At 40.1% G+C, this 21339-nt stretch overlaps 1 protein-coding gene, 1 long non-coding RNA gene and 1 pseudogene across 3 annotated transcripts; 1 reads left to right on the top strand and 2 right to left on the bottom strand.

The window, feature by feature from the left end:
- Window positions 1-762: 762 nt before the first annotated feature.
- LOC146522846 (uncharacterized) lies at window positions 763-2363 on the top strand. The gene is made up of 3 exons (XR_014873112.1): window positions 763-1086; window positions 1417-1502; window positions 1882-2363. It is a non-coding gene; the product is annotated as an uncharacterized LOC146522846 (long non-coding RNA).
- Window positions 2364-5599: 3236 nt separating this feature from the next.
- LOC146522845 (uncharacterized) lies at window positions 5600-10852 on the bottom strand. Its single transcript, XM_085154075.1, has 6 exons — window positions 10578-10852; window positions 9800-9952; window positions 8380-8553; window positions 7487-7660; window positions 6747-6793; window positions 5600-6590 (listed from the first exon to the last, which is right to left on the bottom strand). The coding sequence occupies exons 1-6, from the start codon at window positions 10697-10699 to the stop codon at window positions 6046-6048; spliced, it is 1215 nt and encodes a 404-aa protein (XP_085010201.1). The 5' UTR covers window positions 10700-10852; the 3' UTR covers window positions 5600-6045.
- On the bottom strand, window positions 10725-20938 carry LOC146522844 (protein NLRC3-like; annotated as a pseudogene). The gene is made up of 7 exons (XR_014873122.1): window positions 19535-20938; window positions 19349-19450; window positions 19182-19223; window positions 17565-17643; window positions 13966-14191; window positions 12243-13808; window positions 10725-10773 (listed from the first exon to the last, which is right to left on the bottom strand). The product of XR_014873122.1 is annotated as a protein NLRC3-like (transcript).
- Between the last annotated feature and the right edge of the window lie 401 nt (window positions 20939-21339).

Below are 21339 nucleotides of genomic sequence, written 5' to 3'. Positions count from 1 at the left end.
TAACTTCTCGATTTCCTTAAGATAATGAAAGCTGTCTGTTTGCTGTGTTTGGATCCAGTGTGATTTCACGTGAATATTTTAAGAATCCAGCTCTGGTCTTTGGCTCTGGTGGTGACAGTAAAACATCCTCTTCAGTGACTGTCAGTGAGATGTTTGTCCATTCCTCTCTCAGAATGTAACTCTTTTTTTTCTCGTTTTTTTCTACATTATATTGAAATGTTTCATTATTGCAAACATCTCAGGCGGAGAGAGGTCGTGGAGTGTCAGCCTATGGTGTCCAGTGTGTGTGTCCAGGAGAGATGACCTGCACTGTTTTCCTCTGAGGAGGTAAGACTGTCCTAATTTATTTATAATTTAATTATTATTCAAATTGGGCATGATTTATACTAGATTGACTATATTGAAGTAGTACAGTATTTGCTGGGGTTGGCCAACTTTATTATCTTGTGCTACTATTCCAGTCAAGACCCTTGCCAGTGTTACATTGAAATCCTTACCCTGAACTTTTCTTTACACAGAAAATGTGTAAAGAAATTTCTTTCAAGAAAAGAGTCCCCATGCTAAATCGAAATTGTGAAACAGAAAGGCAATCTCATAATTTTAGCATGTTTTTTTTTTCTTCTTTTTTTTCTTTTTGTGCTAGAAATAGGACTTCTATAGACTGAGATGGTTAGGGAAAGAATACTAAGGCAGATTACAGAATCTGATTGGCCACAGATTTTGGTGCAACTTAGAACATAATATGTATTTACATATTGATACTGGGTTTTGTGGAGGGTATTTCTATTCTTGTGCAAAAGACGTATTCATGAGAGATTTTTGAAATAGGTTTTGCTGTTGATAACACAGTCAGGCATATAACATGGTGCAGACTGTCCAAGACAGCTACCCAGGAATTTTCTGTGCTGAATAAATGACAATATTTTGGTGAATGTCTTGTTTAGATATCTGAAAAATTTCATCCTCCTGGGGACCTTCAATGCATCCCTTGACAAATTTGTGCCTGGCCTGCTGAAACTGTACCGGTCTAAGAAGGGAGCTCTTTGTGAGGAGATGGAAGACCTCTTGGATAAACTTGATGAACAGGTGAGTGAAGTGCTTCTTTATCTGACATTTTTAGAAGAAAGTATACTTTTCTCTTAACAGAAACTGAAAAAGATGTTGGCTTCAAACAAAACACATCAGTCAGTAAAAATTAATGTCATCAGTCATTGCTTTGTTCTTATTTGGCAGTATTTTTATTTAATTTGTAAATAGAAAGTAAAATTGTTAACATGGTGTTGTTTGTTTTGCGTGTTGCTGGGTCTGACCTGTGCTTTATTTTCATTACTATGAGAGTTCTGATTTTGCATTGTGTATAGTACACCATGTTACTACACTAATTGAAATTCTTGTTTTCCACTGAATACTCTTTAGGCATCTGACATTGTGTCCCACCGGCACTGAGAGGCCTGCCCATTTTCCTCAGAGAGGATGCAACAGAGGTTTTCCTGAAGTGCTTAGTAAGTACAAAAAAGTAATGCAAGTAAAACTAATTGCTATGAGATGTTTTTAAAGGATGAGTTAATCCAAAATGGAAATGTACACTTCCTCAGTGCAGTCCAGATAATTTTATAGTGGGGATTGCAGTTGTCATAACTCTCACTCCTTTTTTTTCTGCTGGGCAGCAGCTGGGCATTGTTAGTGGGTGTTCCATAGCAGAAAATATTTTTGTACAAAACTCACAAGGTGGCATTAATTAAAGGAAAATAAGCTTTTTGTTCTTAAAACCTCTGAGTCAAATGACCAGCATGGTATAGAGGTTAAAGTTAAATCTTTAGAAATTTGTTCTGTCTTTAGTTTTCCTTAGCTTTCAATAATTCATTTTTTACTTTTCTTCAGGACACTGACATTTTGGAACCAGTGTTGAACGGTGCATCAGTTGCCATCCTCACCATCCTACAAGATGACGATGCTGATACGTCGAGAACATGCAGTTGTGTTGGAAAGGGACATCGTGCTACATAACATTCCAGACCTCTCTACTGCCTTGGCATATCTCTTTGGCCTTCTGTATGCCCTCAACATTGATTATCCAAAGCAGATGAGTTATATCTTTGAAGCAATTGAGGCCATCTTATTTTGACCTGGTCGGACAATATGAAGGTTAAGTGGATAAATCATTATTCGAAATGTAAGTTTTAGTCAGATGAATCTGTATTGTTGAGAATATATGGTGAAAATTTGTCTTGTAGTATTTTAAAAGATTTGTTAAAGTGTTTTCCACTTCACATGAAGCATAGAACTGGTGTTTTACCTGTTAGTTTCCTCTTCATTGATGGTAACATTTCTAATAACTTTTAACTTCCATAGTTCATCATAGTCAATGTATGGGTACATAGGGTAATGCCACAAACAATTGCCTATTTAAGGTGAAATAGTTATGTTAAGCTTTTACAAGACGGTCAGGGTGTGTGCGTGAATTATTAAGTTGCTGGACACTTTTCTTTTTTGGTTCTGGACTCTGGAATTTTAACATCTCTGCTGGGGTGCTCAAAGCACCCAAAAGAAACTGGCAACACGTTTTTGTTTGGTTTTTTTTTTCTTTTCTTTTCTTTCTTTCTTTCTTTCTTTTTTTTTTTTTACAGAAATTCACCCTACTGCCCATGACATTCTGAAATGTACTGAAAGCACTGTTGAACAAAATAAATAAGCTTTTAGATAACATTGAATTGTGCTTTGTTTTATTCTATATCTATTTATTGAGTGTTTTTTCAAGTATAATAACAGCATACATTTTCCTTTGTTTATATAAGTACATTTTCAACTCACTGAAGTAAGAATTGTATGATTACTCAACAAGAATATCCTTGTTTGGTAAAGGCAGAAAAACATGGCATTGAAACCAGAATTTCTTCGTTAGACTTCCAGGATTATCCTAATTAGGTGAACAAGAAGAACCAAGTTGGCAGAACTTGTAAATCTTAGTTAAGTCAACAACAGTTGCAAAAGTTGAGAAAACTCAAAAATCTCTTGCATCATGTTGCCTTGAAATTTTAAGGTTTCTCAACTTTTTCTTTTTTACAGTGCAGCCAGGATTTAAATCAGGAACTTTCCCACCACCCTATTACAAATCTCAGGTTTGTGCCAAAAATATCTCTCAAGGTACGCTCTGGGCTCGGATCCTTATATGCACCATATATGATCCCTCCTATATTGTTTTACTATTACACTGTTTGCAGAATCCTGGGGGAAATTCCAAAGACCAGCAGGTGGCTGTCTCTGAGTAACCTGTGCAAATGTGGTGGGGAAAAAAGACAGTTCCCATGACAATGTCAAGGTCCCCTCTGAAGTCTGTTACCCCTCTCACTTTAAAAAAAAATCAACGGCTGGAGCTTCTTTCTATTTAATGTTTTTATTTATATCTTTTTTTTTCTTTCTTTGTCCTTGTCTCTTAAAATCCCTGAATATTTTCTAGAAACAAAAAAACAAGACTAAAATGGGTGAAAGTAGTACAGACGAGTGCCACGTGAGATCTATATCTGCAGGGGGGAAAGGTGTTATCTTTTTTTATATATATAATAAGTTGTCAATCTGCTTTAAAAGCCTCAACTGAAGTATTACATTTATAAAGAAGATGTCACTGCCACCTGCTGGAGAGAAAGATGGTGCATAAACATTTTTTAAAAAACAAACAAACAAACATGCTTGCACAAGTCAAGATAAACCCCACAAACTTTATTCTGGTATGAGCTGCACACCTTTCCCCTGTCTGCACACAGCAGTATTTACTGTGGAAGTCAGTCCACTTGGTAACACTGGGTAGGTCTTTTGAAACATTATCTGAACTAGCTTTCATTTGAGTCATTAGAGCTTAAAACCGCATGTTTATATAAACCTATCATGTCTATCGATACACCTGCTTTTCCAGACGAGCCACAATGCCGGCAGATTAACTCGTGTCACAGATTAACTGGTGACGGTCAAACAGATGTGTGGTAGACTTGCTTTTAACCTGACATCATGCAGTTCATCTTCTCACCCGCAGAGGGCCACAAATCACCATCAATGAAGAGTTCTAGGAGATGTTAGTGTAGATGCTCCATGACTTAATAAGGCATTCTGTTTTAAGGGGTTAGAGAGAAAATAAAAGCAACCACCATGCAAATCTGCATTTGCTCTCATTTTAAGAGCTTCTGTCTTTTCCTATTTCAGAACCAATGAGCGTACTTGGAGAGGTTGGTAAAAAAAAAAAAAAAAAGAAATCACAAGAAAAAGAAATCAAACATTTGGATTCTGTACTGGCTTTGCTATGATTTGGCAGTCAGCTAAACTCCTTCCTTACATTAAGACTCTGATGACATGATTCCATCTGTTCAAAGGTTTAATGACACAGGGGAAGGTGAAACTGCACCATACAGTACAAGGCATAATCACTTTTACATATTCACCATGTACAGATAAAATGACGAAAATATATTAACTACTTTTTATTACAAGTCAGCATATCCTCCTAAAATATACCGAGAGTGGCGTGTAACTGAAAATATTGTCAATCCCAAACAACAGACTGAACATTGGTTTCACCCTGGAAACATTCTTTAAATGTAAACCCAACAATGTATACAGTGGTCCCTTGCTATAACGTGGTTCAACTTCTGCGGATTTTTTTGTGTGCAATTTTGAGCCCATTCTCACTCCTGAGGCGTAACATCCCGACACATGTGTAGATTGAGTCCAAACGGTTCTCATATGACCTCAGTTTCCGATGTCGTCATGTAGGAACGTGTTGCTTGCCCGAAAACATAATATGTTGACGATTTGTCACCTAGCGTAAAATGTTACGCTTTGGGAGTGAGAACGTGTTGCAATTTTGCATGCTTTTTTTTTGTTTGTTCTTTACAATGTATTGTGTTCTGTGTCCTGATCAGCTGTAGACCATTGTCAATCTCCTCCATGCCGTCTCTCCTGTACAGTACAGAATCGCTACATTGATAGCTTGCAGTGTAAGTCTAAATTTCTGTACTTTTCTCCCCAACACGTTTTGCACCATCAAAGGCACCTGCAGTAGCACCTAAAAGGCAGAGGAAGATAGCCATTGCACAAAAACTTGAACTTCTGATTCATTGATTTATTAATGATTAATTGATGTTGAATTCTCTCGCAGGTGCTCTATTCCCATGTTCTGGACCTGAAAAGAGGGTTTGATTTTTGGTTTCATTTTATAATACTGGACTTATTTTTCTACAAAGGTTTGAACTTTGAGAGTGTTTAAACAAGAGAGAAAAGTGAAAATGTTCATGCCTGTGTGAGAAAAGTGTATAAAGTGCGTAGTGACGGGTTTTACAGCCTTAAAACATCTATAATAATTGTAAAAAATAAAGTTGGTTACTTCGCAGACTTCAACTATTGCGGGTTATTTTTAGAACATAACACCCACAATAAACGAAGGACCACTGTACATTACAATCTGATTTATTAAAAATAAAGAAATCTTAACGTATTTATTGTAACTTAAAACCATGAAATTACCTTAAAACTGCATAACCGCTGATGACGGCAGCCACAAAAGACATAAGATGTAAGTGGATGTTGCTGGATTTAACTAGCTGAGCACAGCCCTTCTCCCCAAATTCACTGGCTAACATCCTGTTTACTAATAACATCAGTTCCTATCACAGACTATAGTGATAAGTTAAGGTGGCTCATGTGAGTTACCATTTCATATTTAATATCTAAGAAATATAAAATAACATTCGACCTTAAACTGAATTCATTTTTGATATCACAGCAGATTATTATTAATGAGTTCATTTTTGTTGAAAATGCAGAGGAGCTGGTTGTGAACTGAGCTTCAGAGAAACACAACATACTGATATTCAGTGTGAAGCTTTGAGTGGAAAAAGAAAAACAACAGAAAAACATGTGGATCCTGGAATAATCAAAGCTTTCATCTTTATCCATGAATCTGAAAACGTGTTTCTGAGTGAAACAGACAGACATGTACAGACTATCTGTTCAACAGTCAATGTGTTTCTCTAAAGAGGCACGAGTACACTCTTTAGATTATTCTCTGCAAACAAACACTGAGGAACCAGGAAACCACACTCTAAATCCAGGACAAAGAGGTTCTGTGAATGTGGTGTTGAAGGTATGGAGGTGGATCAGGGTGTCAGAGGAGACTCTGTAGAAGGACAGAGTGCCAGCAGGACAGTCCACATACACTGCTACTCTGTTAGAGACTGAGGAGGAGGAGAAGGAGGAGGATGATATGGATGTTTCTCTGTTATTGTGACAGACAGAGTAACCATCATCGGAGCAGCTGAGACTCCAGGATTGATCATTCCACCCAAATGAACAGTTATCACTGCCACTTTTCCTTCGGATTTTTCTATAAGTCACTGATATGTCAACATCTCCTTTCCACTCAACCTCCCAGTAACAGCGGCCAGTCAGGCCATTTCTACACAGCAGCTGAGGATGAACATCAAATCTGTCTGGATGATCAGGATATAAATGAACCTCCTCCACATGTGTCACCTTTCTTTTGTTGTCAGACAGTTTGAGGTTTGCGTGTACTGTGTTTGTATCTATTGTGAGTTGACAGGAATCTGATGGAGAGAACAAACACAATCCAGTTGCAGTTATTGTTATCATCTGTTGATTGATTGACACTATGATGACTTCTGACATCAGAGAGGTGAATGAGTGATGTGGTTGAATGTGTGCTGCTTTGTTTTCATGAATCACATTAAAAACGCACTTACACTTCCTCAGACCCGGTCTCAACCATCGGACTCCAGCAGGCTCCACCCTGAAAGGAGGAGGGGGGTCAGACCAGCACAGTCTCTTTCAGCATGCACACGAGGACATTACATCGTCATATACTGATACTGTTAGACAGTGATAAAGGAACAGTCCAACAATTTCAGAAATATGTGGCTATCTGTGAACCAATATCTTTCAAATACCCCCCCCCCCCCAAACAAAAAACAAAACAAAGAGAGTTGTTGATTCTCACCAAGCAGAAGGTCCATATACACAATCACCAGTGTTTCCCAGACCCAATGACTGGAGATAAGTATTAAGAAATCTAAAAAGAGTATATGGAACAAGCCAGGCAGGGGAACAAAGTGAAAAATGTAAAGACTGTGGGAAGACATATAGTTATAGATATGTCCAAAGATCCCAAAACAACTGCAAAGACACTAGTGAATGACTTAACGTAGTCGTGAATTGTACAGGGTGGGCCATTTATATGGATACACCGTATTAACATGCGAATGGTTGGTGATATTAAAGTCCTGTTTGTGGTACATTATTATCTGTGAGGGGGCTAACTTCTCAAGTGGGTGGTGACCATGGTGGCCATTTAGAAGTCGGCCATCTTGGATGCAACTTTTGTTTTTTCAATAGGAAGAGGGCCATGCATCAAACTTATTGGTAATGCCACAAGAAAAACAATGGTTTTAATGTCTTCCTCCAGTACCAGACCTTTTCTCCATACCTGAGAGTTTCCAGTTTCCAGGATGGATTCTTCTGTTCAGGCAACAACAGCTTCATTTCCAAGTCTCCTGGATGATTGTAGCTCAGGTCCAACTTTCTCAGACGGGAGTGGGAAGAACTCAGGGCAGATTCCAGAGAAGCACATCCATCCACTGTGATCAAACAGCCTGACAGACTGCAGGTACATACCAAAAAAAAGTGTTTTATTTTCTTCCCAGAGAAAGTGAGCTCCATCCACTCAATTTAATTTACCTACATTTATAAAAATGTCTTAACTTTTTATAGCAGAGATAACACTACAATATAAGAGAAAGAACCACAACTCTCAGATGATCCCCTGTCAGCAGCAATTGGTCACAGGGAGGAGGAAAAACGTCTTAAAACTAGGAAGAGACCGCCAACAAAATCTTGCTCAGGGAGGTTTAACCATCTGCTTTAACATGTAGGTGATGTTGGTGCGAGTGAGGACAAACAGCCCATAAGTGTCAGATTAGATAAGACTGACTGATAAGGTTCAGTAAATGCCTCAAAGTGATTCTGAAAAAGATTCAGGTGAGTCAGGCGGGGAAAGCAGGGCTCTCCTCACATAGTCCATAACGTAGGTGGGGCGCTACCAATGTCAACTGAGTTGGGCAGTGGAAGGAAATGTGAGCTATATTCACTGAGCACAGGTAAAATAGCATAAAAAATTAAACAAAAAAACATTAAATGGAACAAAATGCATCCAGGATCATTTAAGGATTAAATATTGTTTGGGACTGTGTAAATAAAACTAAATTCAAATTTTCACGATTATAAAGCTAGGGCAAAAAATCTTGTTACTTTTATTAAGTTATACAAACACAATGCAAAATGCAAAAGAAAAAAAAAGAGCAGAGCACATCTTGATCTGACCTGAGAGTTTCAAGTTTGCAGTATGGACTATCCAGACCAACAGACAGAAGCTTCAATCCCAAATCCTTCACGTTGTTGTTACTCAGGTCTAGCTCGCTCAAACTAGAGAACTGCATACTAAGAACTGAGGACAGAGCTCCACAGGCAGTCTCTGCAAGGTTACAGTGACTCAGTCTGCAGATTTATACACAAGAACACAAAGAACACTGATATAAGTCATAGTCACCTCAAGGTGCTTTATGTTGTAAGGTAGACCCTACAATAATACATACAGAGAAAAACCCAACAATCATATGACCCCCCTATGAGCAAGCACTTTGGCAATAGTGGGAAGGCAAAACTTCTTTTTAACAGGAAGAAACCTCCAGCAGAACCAGGCTCAGGAAGGGGCAGCCATCTGCCACGACTGGTTGGGGTGAGAGAAGGAAGACAAGATGAAAAATTCAGGGTCACCTGATCTAGCCCTAACTATATGATTTAGCAAAAAGGAAAGTTTGAAGCTTAATTTTAAAAGTAGGGATAATGTCTGTCTCCCAAATCCAAAATAGAAGCTGGTTCCATAGAAGAGGGGATTCAAAACTGAAGGCTCTCCCTCCTTCTACTTTTGAATACTACAAACCACGGGCAGGAAAATGGCAGGTGCCAGGGCTGTCCCACCAGGAATGATTCTAAGACTAGCATGACCTGGGCACAATGCAAGAAATATGTCTGCAAGGAGCATGCACACACTCTCTTCACATCCTGTGTACAGTAGTGCAGAGAAAAAAATTGGCTGTTGGACAAGAACTGTTCCATGTTCTTATTATTTTCTGTTTCACAAATGGTCTAATTTCCCATGAAATATGTACCACCCCCTCCAAACAAACAGCAAAAACAAACAAAACAAAACAAATTAATAAAAACTTCAACTCTACCATTGCCAGTCCCAGGCCTGTATAAGAAAGGAGGAGGGGTGATTGAAAGTGATGTCGTGGTGCTAGAGCAAAAATTAACACGATTCATTCATGAATGCATGGATGTAAACACCACAAGAAAAATACAGATCTAGAATTTAAAATTTGACCTGATGGTGGTGCTAGAGAAAAGGTCATGTCATCACCAAAGACCAACAGGGTTCATCTACTTGTGGTTATTAATGTTGGCAGTAATTTTGAAAAGTTCTCAATTCAAACTTTTCAAGATACATTTATTCTAAATTAAAAGTTTGACTTCATGGCTTGATGGTGGCACTAGAATTTTATTACCAAGGGACTACTAATGTATTCAATAATAAACAAAGTGCCTGACGCAAACAATTGGTCAACAATTGTATGTAAACCATTTGTAGAGCTAAATAACCCCCATGGTAAAACGTGATAGTAATATTTGAGGGGAATAGGAGGGTTAACTGATAAGAAAACAGAATATATATTGATCTGACCGGAGAGTTGTCAGTTTAGAGTATGGAAACTTCACTCTTGAATCCTGCAGGTCATTGTTACTTAGGTCCAACTCTTTCAGACTAGAGGACTGGGAGTTGAGAATTGAGGAAAGAGCTTCACAGCTTTTCTTTGAGAGGTTACAGCCACTCAGTCTGAAAAATAAAAGATAAACTGAAAACACTGTTGCAGTGCAATGAAAGTACACTGAAGCATGATTAGATTTAGCAGTTTTTTAAGCAGTCTTGATCAACAATGTTAAAATTATTTTTGTAATTTTTTCTTAATTTCTTTTCTTCTTTGAGGCATCAAGCAGTTCAATGCTCCCTAACCGCTAAGGACTCGACAACAATTTTTAATCTTATGTCTATGTTCAAAAAGTAAAAATCTGAATTGTAATTCAGAAAAGGGTCCCATGTTCATCTTTCTTTTGTTTTGTTTTGGGGTTTTTTGGGTGCTAAATGTGGGTTGTCGTAAAAATTTGTGCTCTCTGAATGTTAAGATATAATCTAACAATACTGTGTCAGAATAAAATGTAATTTTACATTATACATTAACAGAAATGCATACAGTCTTGAAAACTTTGGATTACTACAAAATCACAGAACTACAAAAAAACTAGGAGTTTCTTTCAATTTTAAAAAAGTAATTTAGAGATATCGGTTGACCTGATCTATGAGGGAAGCAAACAGGAAATTATTTAATCTATGACTGTTCTATTTTCAATCATTTGTGAAATCAACCATTTTTAAATATAGTGATGAGTATATATTCACTTACAGAGCTTTGTTGGAGGTTTTGACCACTGGCAGCAGCCTCAGAAAAGCCTCCTCTGAAACAGAGTATTTCTTCAGGTCAAACACATCCAGATCTTTTTCTGATGACAGTAAGATGAAGACCATAGCTGACCACTGAGCAGGAGACAGTTTATCTGTGGAGAGACTTCCTAAACTCAGGAACTGTTGGATCTCCTCCACTAGCGAATAATCGTTCAGTTCATTCAGACAGTGAAACAGATTGATGCTTTTCTCTGCAGACAGATTCTCACTGAGCTTCTTCTTTTTTTTTTTTTTTTTTTTTTTTTTCCCCCGCCTGTCCCATTTGGTTCTTTAGCCGTCAGAATTGTTGTCTGAAGACCAACAAGGATACCCAATGGATTTATTTTGCCAAATGGATCATCATGGCATTGCCGTATTGGTCCATTTGATCGACCTTTGTTTTTATTATTTATTTTATTTTCAGTTGTTACAGACGGGACAGACATGAGTGAGGGATAGGAAAGGGAGAAAGAAAGAGGAAGGAAAAGAAAAACAGAAGGGGAGAGGGACAGTGAGAAAGGGGGGAAGAAAAAATATCTCCGGGATCACCTGTTGAGAGAAAAAGAATAGAAAACAAAAAAAAAAACAAAAAACAATGCAACATACTATACACAACACCATCGCATTAATCTAGCTAAGTGTAAACAGCAGTAAATACTAAATATTGAATGTTGTTGTGCAGCACGCAGGACAGACAGCGCACAATGTGCTTTGAAGTAGCAGCCAAGAAAGGTGTGATTTAAGTCTACGAATAGTGAACACCCATGTGCACACCTGTGTGGATCGGCGCGCTTGTATTCAAATGGTTTCCCCATGTAAGGGTCTGCTAGAGGATGTAGAGAGCCATAGCCCCGTCCCTCAGGGCATGAAGCAGGCATGGAGGAGATCCAGGCCCCAGACATCCAGAGGCCCCAGAGTGCAAGAGCCCAAGGAGGACCACCGGAGGGGCATCCGTGCCACCTTCATGGGAAGGGCTGAGGATCCCCAGATGAGGGGTCACCCAGTAGCCACCGGGCAGAAGCTAGAGGGGGCTGCACCGGCGTGCCCGCCGGCTCTGCCGGCAGCCAGCTGTGCCAGAGTGAACCGAGCCGCAGGCACAGAGGCCGGAGGCCCGAGGGCCCCCCGCGCCCCGAAAGAGGCCTGACCGAGCAGCAGGCGCCAGGCCCCGCCAAGTAGTCACCGGGAGTGAGCTGGTACATACCTGAGCGCCCAGCCCCGGACACCAAGAACCACCAACGCACCGACCCCTGAGGGCATCAGTCACCGGCAGGGAGTGTGGTGAGGGGAGATAGGCCTCCACACTTTGGAGGGCCTTGGAGTTCCCAGAGAGGTGGAGTCTAAGACCCGACCTGACATATAGACACAGACAAACAGGCACACACAGACACAGACATGCATTCCCACCCTCATGCACACATATACAAACACTCAGCACTCACCCAACGCAGGAATAAACGTAAATGGACATGTACACACAATCACACTCCCCAAACATACTCTATACCCCGGGTCCAGGTATCCTCACCCCCAGAGATGGAAACAGCACCCAGACCCAAGAGATGTTACCCTTCCCTCCGGGGTGGAGGCAAGCAGACCGCCCCAGGCTCCGCAGCAGCAGGGACTGCACTGCTGCTGCAGTCCCTGCTGCTGCGAAGCACTGAGCTTCTTCTTGATGTACTCGACTGTTTCGTGACTGGTCTGTGAGATACTTCCTGTCTGTGTCAGCAGACCTCGTAGGAGAGCCTGATTGGTCTGCAATGAAAGACCCAGAAGGAAACGGAGGAACAAGTCCAGGTGTCCATTTGGACTCTGTAAGGCCTTGTTCACAGCACTCTGGTGGAGATACTTTATACTACTTTTCTTTTTAAAAAAGAAAGACTTATGGGAGGTTGGTTGTTGTTTTTCCAGCAGATTGACTCCAGAGTTGATAAAGGTCAGATGGACATGAAGAGCAGCCAGAAACTCCTGAACACTCAGATGGATGAAGCAGAACACCTTGTCCCGGTACAGTCCTCTCTTTCTTTAAAGATCTGTGTGAACACACCTGAGTACACTGAGGCTGCTCTGATGTCAATGTCACACTCTGACAGGTCTGATTCATAGAAGATTAGGTTTCCTTTCTGCAGCTGATCAAAAGACAGTTTTCCCAGAGACTTAATCATCTTCCTGCTCTCTGGACTCCAGTGTGGATCTGTCTCAGCTCCTCCATCATACTTGACCTTCGTCACTTTGGCCTGTACCACCAGGAAGTGGATGTACATCTCAGTCAGGGTCTTGGGTAGCTGTCCTCCCTCTCTGGTTTTCAGCACATCCTCCAGAACTGTAGCAGTGATCCAGCAGAAGACTGGGATGTAGCACATGATGTGGAGGCTTCGTGAGGTCTTGATGTGGGAGATGATCCTGCTGGCCTGCTCCCCATCTATGAATCTCTTCTTGAAGTACTCCTCCTCCTGTGGGTCAGTGAATCCTCTGACCTCTGTCACCATGTCAACACAGTCAGGAGGGATCTGACTGGCTGCTGCAGGCCGTGTGGTTATCCAGAGGTGAGCAGAGGGAAGCAGTTTTCCCCTGATGAGGTTGGTCAGTAGCACATCCACTGAGGTGGACTTTCTAGGGTCAGTTAGGATTTCAGTTTTGTGGAAGTCCAGAGGAAGTTGACACTCATCTAGACCATCAAAAATGAACACAACCTGGAATTTTTCAAAGCTGCAGATTCCTGCTTCTTTGGTTTCAGTAAAGAAGTGATGAACAAGTTCCACCAGGCTGAACTTTTTCTCTTTTACTATATTAATTTCCCTGAAAGGGAATGGAAATATGAACTGGATGTCCTGGTTGGCTTTGTCTTCAGCCCAGTCGAGGGTATATTTCTGTGTTAAGACTGTTTTCCCAATGCCAGCCACTCCCTTTGTCAGCACTGTTCTGATTGGTTCATCTCTTCCAGGTGAGGCTTTAAAGATGTCTGCTTGTCTGATTGTTGTTTCTGGTCTATCTGGTTTCCAGGATGCTGTTTCAGTCTTTCTGACCTCATGTTCATCATTGACCTCTGCAGTCCCTCCCTCTGTGATGTAGAGCTCTGTGTAGATCTGATTCAGAAGGGTTGGGTTTCCTTCTTTAGCAATCCCCTCAAACACACACTGGAACTTCTTCTTCAACTTCGTTTTAAGTTTACATTTACAAATTGCTGCAACATGTTCTGAAAAAAAAAAAAAAAAACAGAAAACAATGAAATGAAATGCATATGACTATTTGCGCCCCCTAAAATATGCGTGTGTAATATTTTTGTTAACATTAAATGAGACATTACTCAATGTTCCATTCATCCAGCAGCTTAAATATCTAAATTGTCTTACTGCTCTGCAGACGGTCAGCCAGCTCCTCCTGTTTCAGTTTCCTTAGGAAGTGCAATGTGATCTTCACAAATGCTTCTCTGCTGGTCTGCTGCTCATCATCCTCACCCTTCAAAACCTCCTCATTCACAATCTTATTCTCTACGCATTCTGGGTAATCTGAACTCAGAACCTTCTGGATCTTCTTCAGCTCATTCTTTACAAAAATGATGATATTGTCCTCCAGCAGCTGGAACAGAATACTTTATGAATGACCCAGTCAGACTGAAATCATGCAGCCAAACATCAGATCCATGTTGGACAATCCACTGGTCGAACAAAGAGCAGCATGGAGATGACTGTGAACAGATGACTGGACTTTCTCATTGGTAACTTTATACATTTGTGTCACGTCTTAATTGACTGTTCAGTTGTTCTCAGTAGGATGATGCACCTCTTTTTTTGCTGCTAAATATGATACCATCACTCTCAACTTCAATCTACCTAACATCCACTCACTTAAGAGCAAGGGACATATCTTCTATGATCTCTTTACTAACTGTAAGCTAGACTTTCTCTGGTCAACTGAGAATTAGCAATGCCCAATGACTTGTCTCAGTTGAATGAATCCACTCCTCCTGGGTTTGTTAACATCTTTCAACCCTGTAGTACTGGCCGGGGACCTTACAATAATCTATCATGAGAGGTGAAAAGTCATACTAGTCTCTGCTCCTGTGTCAGTTCTTTTGAATCTACTGTGTGTTAAATGTCTGTTCCTACTCCTAGCATTATTTCAACTGTCTACCATTTCGCTAAACTCAACAATCAGTTCCCAAATGATTTTGCTGCCTGCCTCACATCTATCACAGTATTAATAACTCTCTCATCAGAGATTTTGTATCTTACCTTGAGAGTTTGGATTTCAGCAGCATATTGGTGTTGCTACTCAGTCTAAAGGAAACATTTGAAACCTGATTTGCTGGTCTGGTGTAACCCCGCTTATCTATGAAACTCTTTATTAACAATTCTCTATTAATAATTCTTTCTCCAGTAGCATTGACTCTTTCATAGACATTCAGAGTTTATTCACCATTGAAGAACTGCTTTCACTCTACAACACTGAACTCCATGAAAAAAAAAAGATCTGTTTTCACCTCTTTCTCTACCCCCTGAGTTTACACCTGAACTTTGACTATTACTGTCAAAAAACTTGAGAGGCTCTACAAAAGAACTGGACTTGCTCATAAAAGATGTATAAAAATCATAAACGACATTATAAGGACAGCACCTGATGGTGGAATTGAACTCAGGACCTTCTTACTGTGCAGCAACAGTCCTAACCAACCATGCCACCGTGCTGCCCGAAAAAGTAAGAAGTTAAAAAGGCTTTCATTATAGGTATACCTCAAATATGAGAGACAAAATGATAAAAAATAAATCCAGAAAATGACATTGTCTGATTTTCAAAGAATTTGTTTGCAAATTATAGTGGAAAATAAATATTTGGACATCTAGAAACAAGCAAGATTTCTGGCTCTCACAGACCTGTGACTTCTTCTGCAAGAGGCTCCTCTGTCCTCCACTCGTTACCTGTATTAACCTGTTTGAATTTGTTATCACAACCTCAAACAGTCACACTCCAAACTCCACTATGGCCAAGACCAAAGAGCTGTCAAAGGACACCAGAAACAAAATTATAGACCTGCGCCAGGCTGAGAAGCAGCTTGGTGTGAAGAAATTAACTGTGGGAGCAATTATTCAAAAATGGAAGACATACAAGACCACTGATAATCTCCCTCGATCTGGGGCTTCACGCAAGATTTCACCCTGTGCGGTCAAAATGATCACAAGAACAGTGACCAAAAATCCCAGAACCACACAGTGAATGACCTGCAGAGAGCTGGGACCAAAGTAACAAAGACTACCATCAGTAACACATTACACCGCCAGTGACTCAAATCCTGCAGGGCCAGATGTGTCCCCTGCTACAGCCAGTGCATGTCCAGGCCCATCTGAAGTTTGCTAGAGAGCATTTGGATTATCCAGAAGAAGACTTGGAGAATGTCATATGGTCAGATGAAACCAAAATAGAACTTTTTAGTAAAAACTTAAGTTGTCGTGTTTGGAGGAGAAAGAATGTTGAGGTCCATCTAAAGAACACCATACCTACTGTGAAGCATTAGGTGGAAACATCATGCTTTGGGGCTGTTTTTCTGCAAAGGGACCAGGACAACTGATAAATGTAAAGGAAAGAATGAATGAGGCCATGTATCCATGTAATTTCCAGTGAAACCTCCTTCAATTAGCATGGAATTGAAGATGAAACATGGCTGGGTCTTTCAGCATGACAATGATCCCAAACACACTGCCCAGGTAACAAAGGAGTGGCTTTGTAAGAATCATTTCAAGGTCCTGGAGTGACCTAGCCAATTCGCAGATCTCAACACCATAAAAAAAAAATCTTTGGAGGAAGTTGAAAGCCGTGTTGCCCAGCGACAGCCCCAAAACATCACTGCTCTAGAGGAGATCTGCATGGAGGAATGGACCAGCAACAATGTGTGAAAACCTTGTGAAGACTTACAGAAAACACTTGACCTCTGTCATTGCAAACAAAGGGTATATAATAAAGTAAATGAGATTAACTTTTTTTATTGACTGTGTTTCAAACTTATTTTTCATTTCCAAAATCATTTTAGAAATGGTAGAGTGAAGCACCACGGCAGACCCAGAGAAATTTTCGTGCTTTGCAGCCTTCTTTATTTACGCTCATGGTTGCTGTTACAACACACACAGAGCTGCAGTTCTCCTGCTGCCAGCTCAACATACAAACAACAACCCCAACCACAGGACCCAGTGCAATATTTAAGACAGCGGAGCATGATTACAGATGCCATGCGGGTGCGTCCACCTCCCCTGCACGGCACCGCAGGCCACGCCCCGCCATGCCCCGCCACAGGTAGTCATTCAAGTTCATTCAAATTTATCTCAATTACAAATAGTTTCAGTCTGGTTTTCATTCCCCTCTTAGTACAGAGACTGCACTCATAGAAGTTACCTTCTCAGCTGATTCCATTTTACTTACTATTCTCATTCTTGTTGACCTCAGTGGAGCCTTTGATACTATCAGCCATTGTACCTTCCTAAACAGATTATCCTCCACTGACATCACTCCCTACCCCCTCTAAGAATTTAATCTTTCCTTTCAGACTGCACCCAGGTCATTTAGCTCAAATTATTCACATTCCAGCCTTCTTCAGTCACTTCAGGTATTTTATCATTCATTTCTTCCCCATGTACTATCTTTCATAAATACAACAACAATTTCCACTGACACACAAATGACATCCGTCTTAACAACAAATCTACCTTGCCTCCCTCCTCACTCACTGACTATATATCGAAAACAAAATCCTGGTTGTCTTCAGATTTATTCAAAATAAATAGCGACAAAACTAAGGTTCTCCTCATTAGTATAAAATCAACACGATCCAAAACAATTTTTCCTTAGTCAGTGACTGTTCCTCTGTCTCTCCCTCCTCATGGGTTAAGAGTCTGGGTGTCATTCTCGACAATACATTATACTTTCATTCATTGTATTTGCATCAATAATAATAATAACAGACCATAAATATGGAGTCCAGGTGTGTTTCATGCTGCTGGGCAGACTGACCACTGGGAAACTCTGAGCTGTCCTGGCCCACTCTGTGGAAAAATCATGAAGAATTAGTCCAAGTACAGGATGCCGATCCACCACATCTGGGATTGCACCATTAATGCTAAATACGGGTTTATGAGCAGCATGCGCTCACAATCAGATCAGTTTGTTTTTCTCCTTTTCAGAGAAAACCTTTCATACATTCTTAAACCTGTTAGAAGACAACAGCATGAGTATTTTGAACTAAATGCAAACGATGGAGTGTTGAATACCTAAACAGAGAGAATTGCAGCAGTCGAGTCTAGAGGTGATGAAGGCATGAATAATTTTTTTTAGATTTTTAGGAGGAAGATAAGGCTTCGCTTTGGCAATTTCATGTAACTGATAAAAACTGTTTTTCACAACTGTGGACACTTGCTTCTCTAATTTAAAAGAGCTATCTAAAAACACTCAGAGATTTCTTACAGTGTGGGACTGATCACAAGCAAGTGGCCCAAGGATATCCGTTAACTTATCCAAAGGGGCATGACTTCATAAAACAATAACTTCAGTCTTATTTTCGTTTAGGGTGAGAAAATTCAGTCATTAATTTAACATCATGTAGACAGTTAAAGAAAGGTGGCAGTGGGACAGAGACATCCAGTATTAAGGGGAAGTAAATTTGGCTGTCATCGATATAACAGTGAAAGGCAATGTTGTATTTCTTGGAAATAGATCCCAAAGGCAGCATGTATAAGGAGAAGGGAGTTGGGACCAAAACAGACCCATCTGGAATAAAACTGTTAGGGGCACACCACCATTTTGAGATCCGTGGCAACGTGTCATGCAGGACGCATCTCCTTTCTAGAAGTATTGTGAAAGAGAAATAAAGGGTTAAATGGCCTACTGAGCAGTGTTTTGTCTTCCATCGGATGCCTCTGAGGAACCAAAAGAACTCGGCGAAGCGTTGATATTTACAGTTGGTATCATACATCATACAGTTAGTAAAAGCAGAGAATAGTGAGCAGTGGTCAATGAATTTATCATGCGTAACTGGCGCACAGGTCCCTCACTGTTCAACTCCACATTACGCACTGCGATATTAAACATCACTGGGAAATTATCTGATATCCCACAGTCCTTGATTTCTGTAATACAAACATCCAGACTGTTTGACAGCACCTGAACAAGTGTGTGGCATTTCGTGAGTTGGATCACACCCACTGAGTAAGATTAAAAGTGTCCATAAGGGGAAGGAAGTCCTTTACTAGTGGTCTAGTCTCACAGCGTACATGGATGTTAAACTCAACAACAATTAAAACACGGTCATATCCTAGCATAAGATTCCCTAGTAAGTCTGCAACATCAAGATTAAAATCCTTAATGCCTTTCGGTGGACGATACACCACAGCTCAGAGGACTGAGGGAGCGGAGTTCAGTTCCTAAAACTGCACCTCAAAGCCGGGGTAGATAAAAGGTGGCAGTTGCCGACAGCGAAATTTGTTTTTAAATACCAAAGCTAGCCCTCCATCTCTACCAGTGATCCGGGGAGAGCTGAGAAATGAACAATCGGGGGGATGGAGTTCCGAGAAGGAAGAAAACTCACTGGGTCGAAGCCAAGTTTCCGTCAGGAATATAAAATCCAGTCCTGATGAGATTAAAAAAGAAAAAAAAAGTCATTTCAGATAAAAGTCTTGTTTGCCAACAACATATATCCAACAACATCAAGCAGTTAAATCAGCTCTCAAAGACTTCATGTTACTAACAGCTCACCTCTCTGCAGCAGATGCCTGCTGGACTTTAAAATCAATGGACTGTATCTTAGAGTCGTCAGTCTTTAAGGACACACAGCTGGGTGGAGGTTCAGGCTGGTTCCTGTGAATAATGATGAAGCAGTGATGTGAGTGCTGAGCTGTGACATGGAGAAGAGTCATGGACAGTTAGAGATGGTCATCTCACCTCTGAGCTTTGGTCTGGCTCTCATCTTCCCCACACAGAGTGGTTTTAGAGGGAGGGACCTCCTCTCTGTCCTCACACGGATCCATGCTGCCGAATTCACATCCACGTCAGCTCACACGCACTTTCTACCTTCACCTGCAGAGGAAACACCAATCATTCATGTGCACATCAACTGAAATACTATTAATGCTATTGTATAAGTTTAGCGTGACTTGTTTTTTCTTGTCTTTTCTCATTTTCTCAAAACACGAGAGATGTAACATTTCTTTTAGTTGCTGATGTTCCTGATGTTGGTCTTGCCGTGCCTTGGTCCTCTAAACTACAGAAGTGATGCACTGTACAGTGGTAAGTAACATAAATATAAATGTAACATAAAAAGTTACAAATATTTTACTAAATGTTGTAAAAAAATGACTCGAAAAAACATGTTTTTGTAAGGTTTTGAGCTAAATGTGGAAAGATGTTGATGTTAATTTCAGCACGTTTCGTTAAAAACGGCGCCCCATAGTGTAGCCTTAATGTGGTCAGACTTTTTAATTGGTTGCTCCTAAATACACTTTTATTGTAGCTCTGTTTTACTTGCAAATGTGTGTGAAATGCTCACGTTTACATCATTTAACACATGGGCACACTACAGAGCCATGTTTTAAACAAAACATCAAAGCAAAGGATCTGCATCAAGGATTTTTTTATAATCAAATTACTCAATGATTCAGTCCAGCACTATAATAGATATAGAATGACTGAAAACAGAAAGGAAGCTGTTTATTAAGAACCCAAAAACACAAGAACAGCTTTAACAGATGAGTCAGCTATCTGGGTTACGATGATGTTAAATCCTTTTTTTATTGCACAGAAGATTAGAGATGATCTGCCAACACAGTCTCATTCCTAACTCATCAGAGAACCTCTGTGATCACATTTTGGACACATCTGGAACCGACAGCAAGGTAGTGACTCTGCTTTATTTTCTGACCATATTCTTTACAATTTGTTTTACACTGCTCGCATTTATCACTGTGATCACAAACTACAAAAGGTAACTGTTGTGGAAATTTTAAATAAACTGCAAACACCCGGTAAGCGTCTTTTTGAAGCAGAGTTTATTATACACACTGCATGTGGAGAGAGCGCTCTGGTCACAAACCAGAATGGTCTCTAAAGATGGGCGCTGCCTTACATATGACCCGGCCAAACTCATGGACAAAGGAAATTCCTCAGCACATCACGTAGCTCTATACCTCCCAGTTCACTACACCAACAGAGAGCTGACAGACAGGTAGTCGAAGAGGATTTCATGATACCATCAAAATGATTAGTTTAGCCTTTAGTTATAGACCATAATTCACATGCAGACATCACAATTATATAATTTAATAAATCCAGAGCTACAAACATAAAGAAATGTTTGAAAAGTTATGAAATATTACAGTGATCTATAAATACAGCCAGGTCAGTTCAGCTCCATTAGTTTCTGTGACGCCAAAATTATCAGCAGTTAGCAGAGGAATGTTTTTAACTGAACACTTCCTCATGCCTGCGTGTGTCACGCTACATGTGGGTCTGAGTGTGAACATTAACTTGGTTATTACAACTTTATTCTTCTCTGTTCTTTCTGTTTTTAAATACGTGCTTCTGTTTTTCGTCAATAAATAGGAGTCCTTGTTAAAGTGGTTCAGATCTTCACATCTGAACATTTCTCTGAGTTTTTATACATACACCGGATCCCAAATTATTATACAAATTGTGTTTATTTAAGTTTCATAAAGATTAAATAAGTTGTTTTTCAATTAAACTCAAGGATG

The sequence above is a fragment of the Neolamprologus multifasciatus genome, chromosome 3 (assembly GCF_963576455.1).
Source record: "Neolamprologus multifasciatus chromosome 3, fNeoMul1.2, whole genome shotgun sequence".
In the NCBI taxonomy this organism is placed as follows: domain Eukaryota; kingdom Metazoa; phylum Chordata; class Actinopteri; order Cichliformes; family Cichlidae; genus Neolamprologus; species Neolamprologus multifasciatus.
Note: the sequence above shows the minus strand (reverse complement) of the source record. Positions and strands in the feature narration are given on the sequence as shown.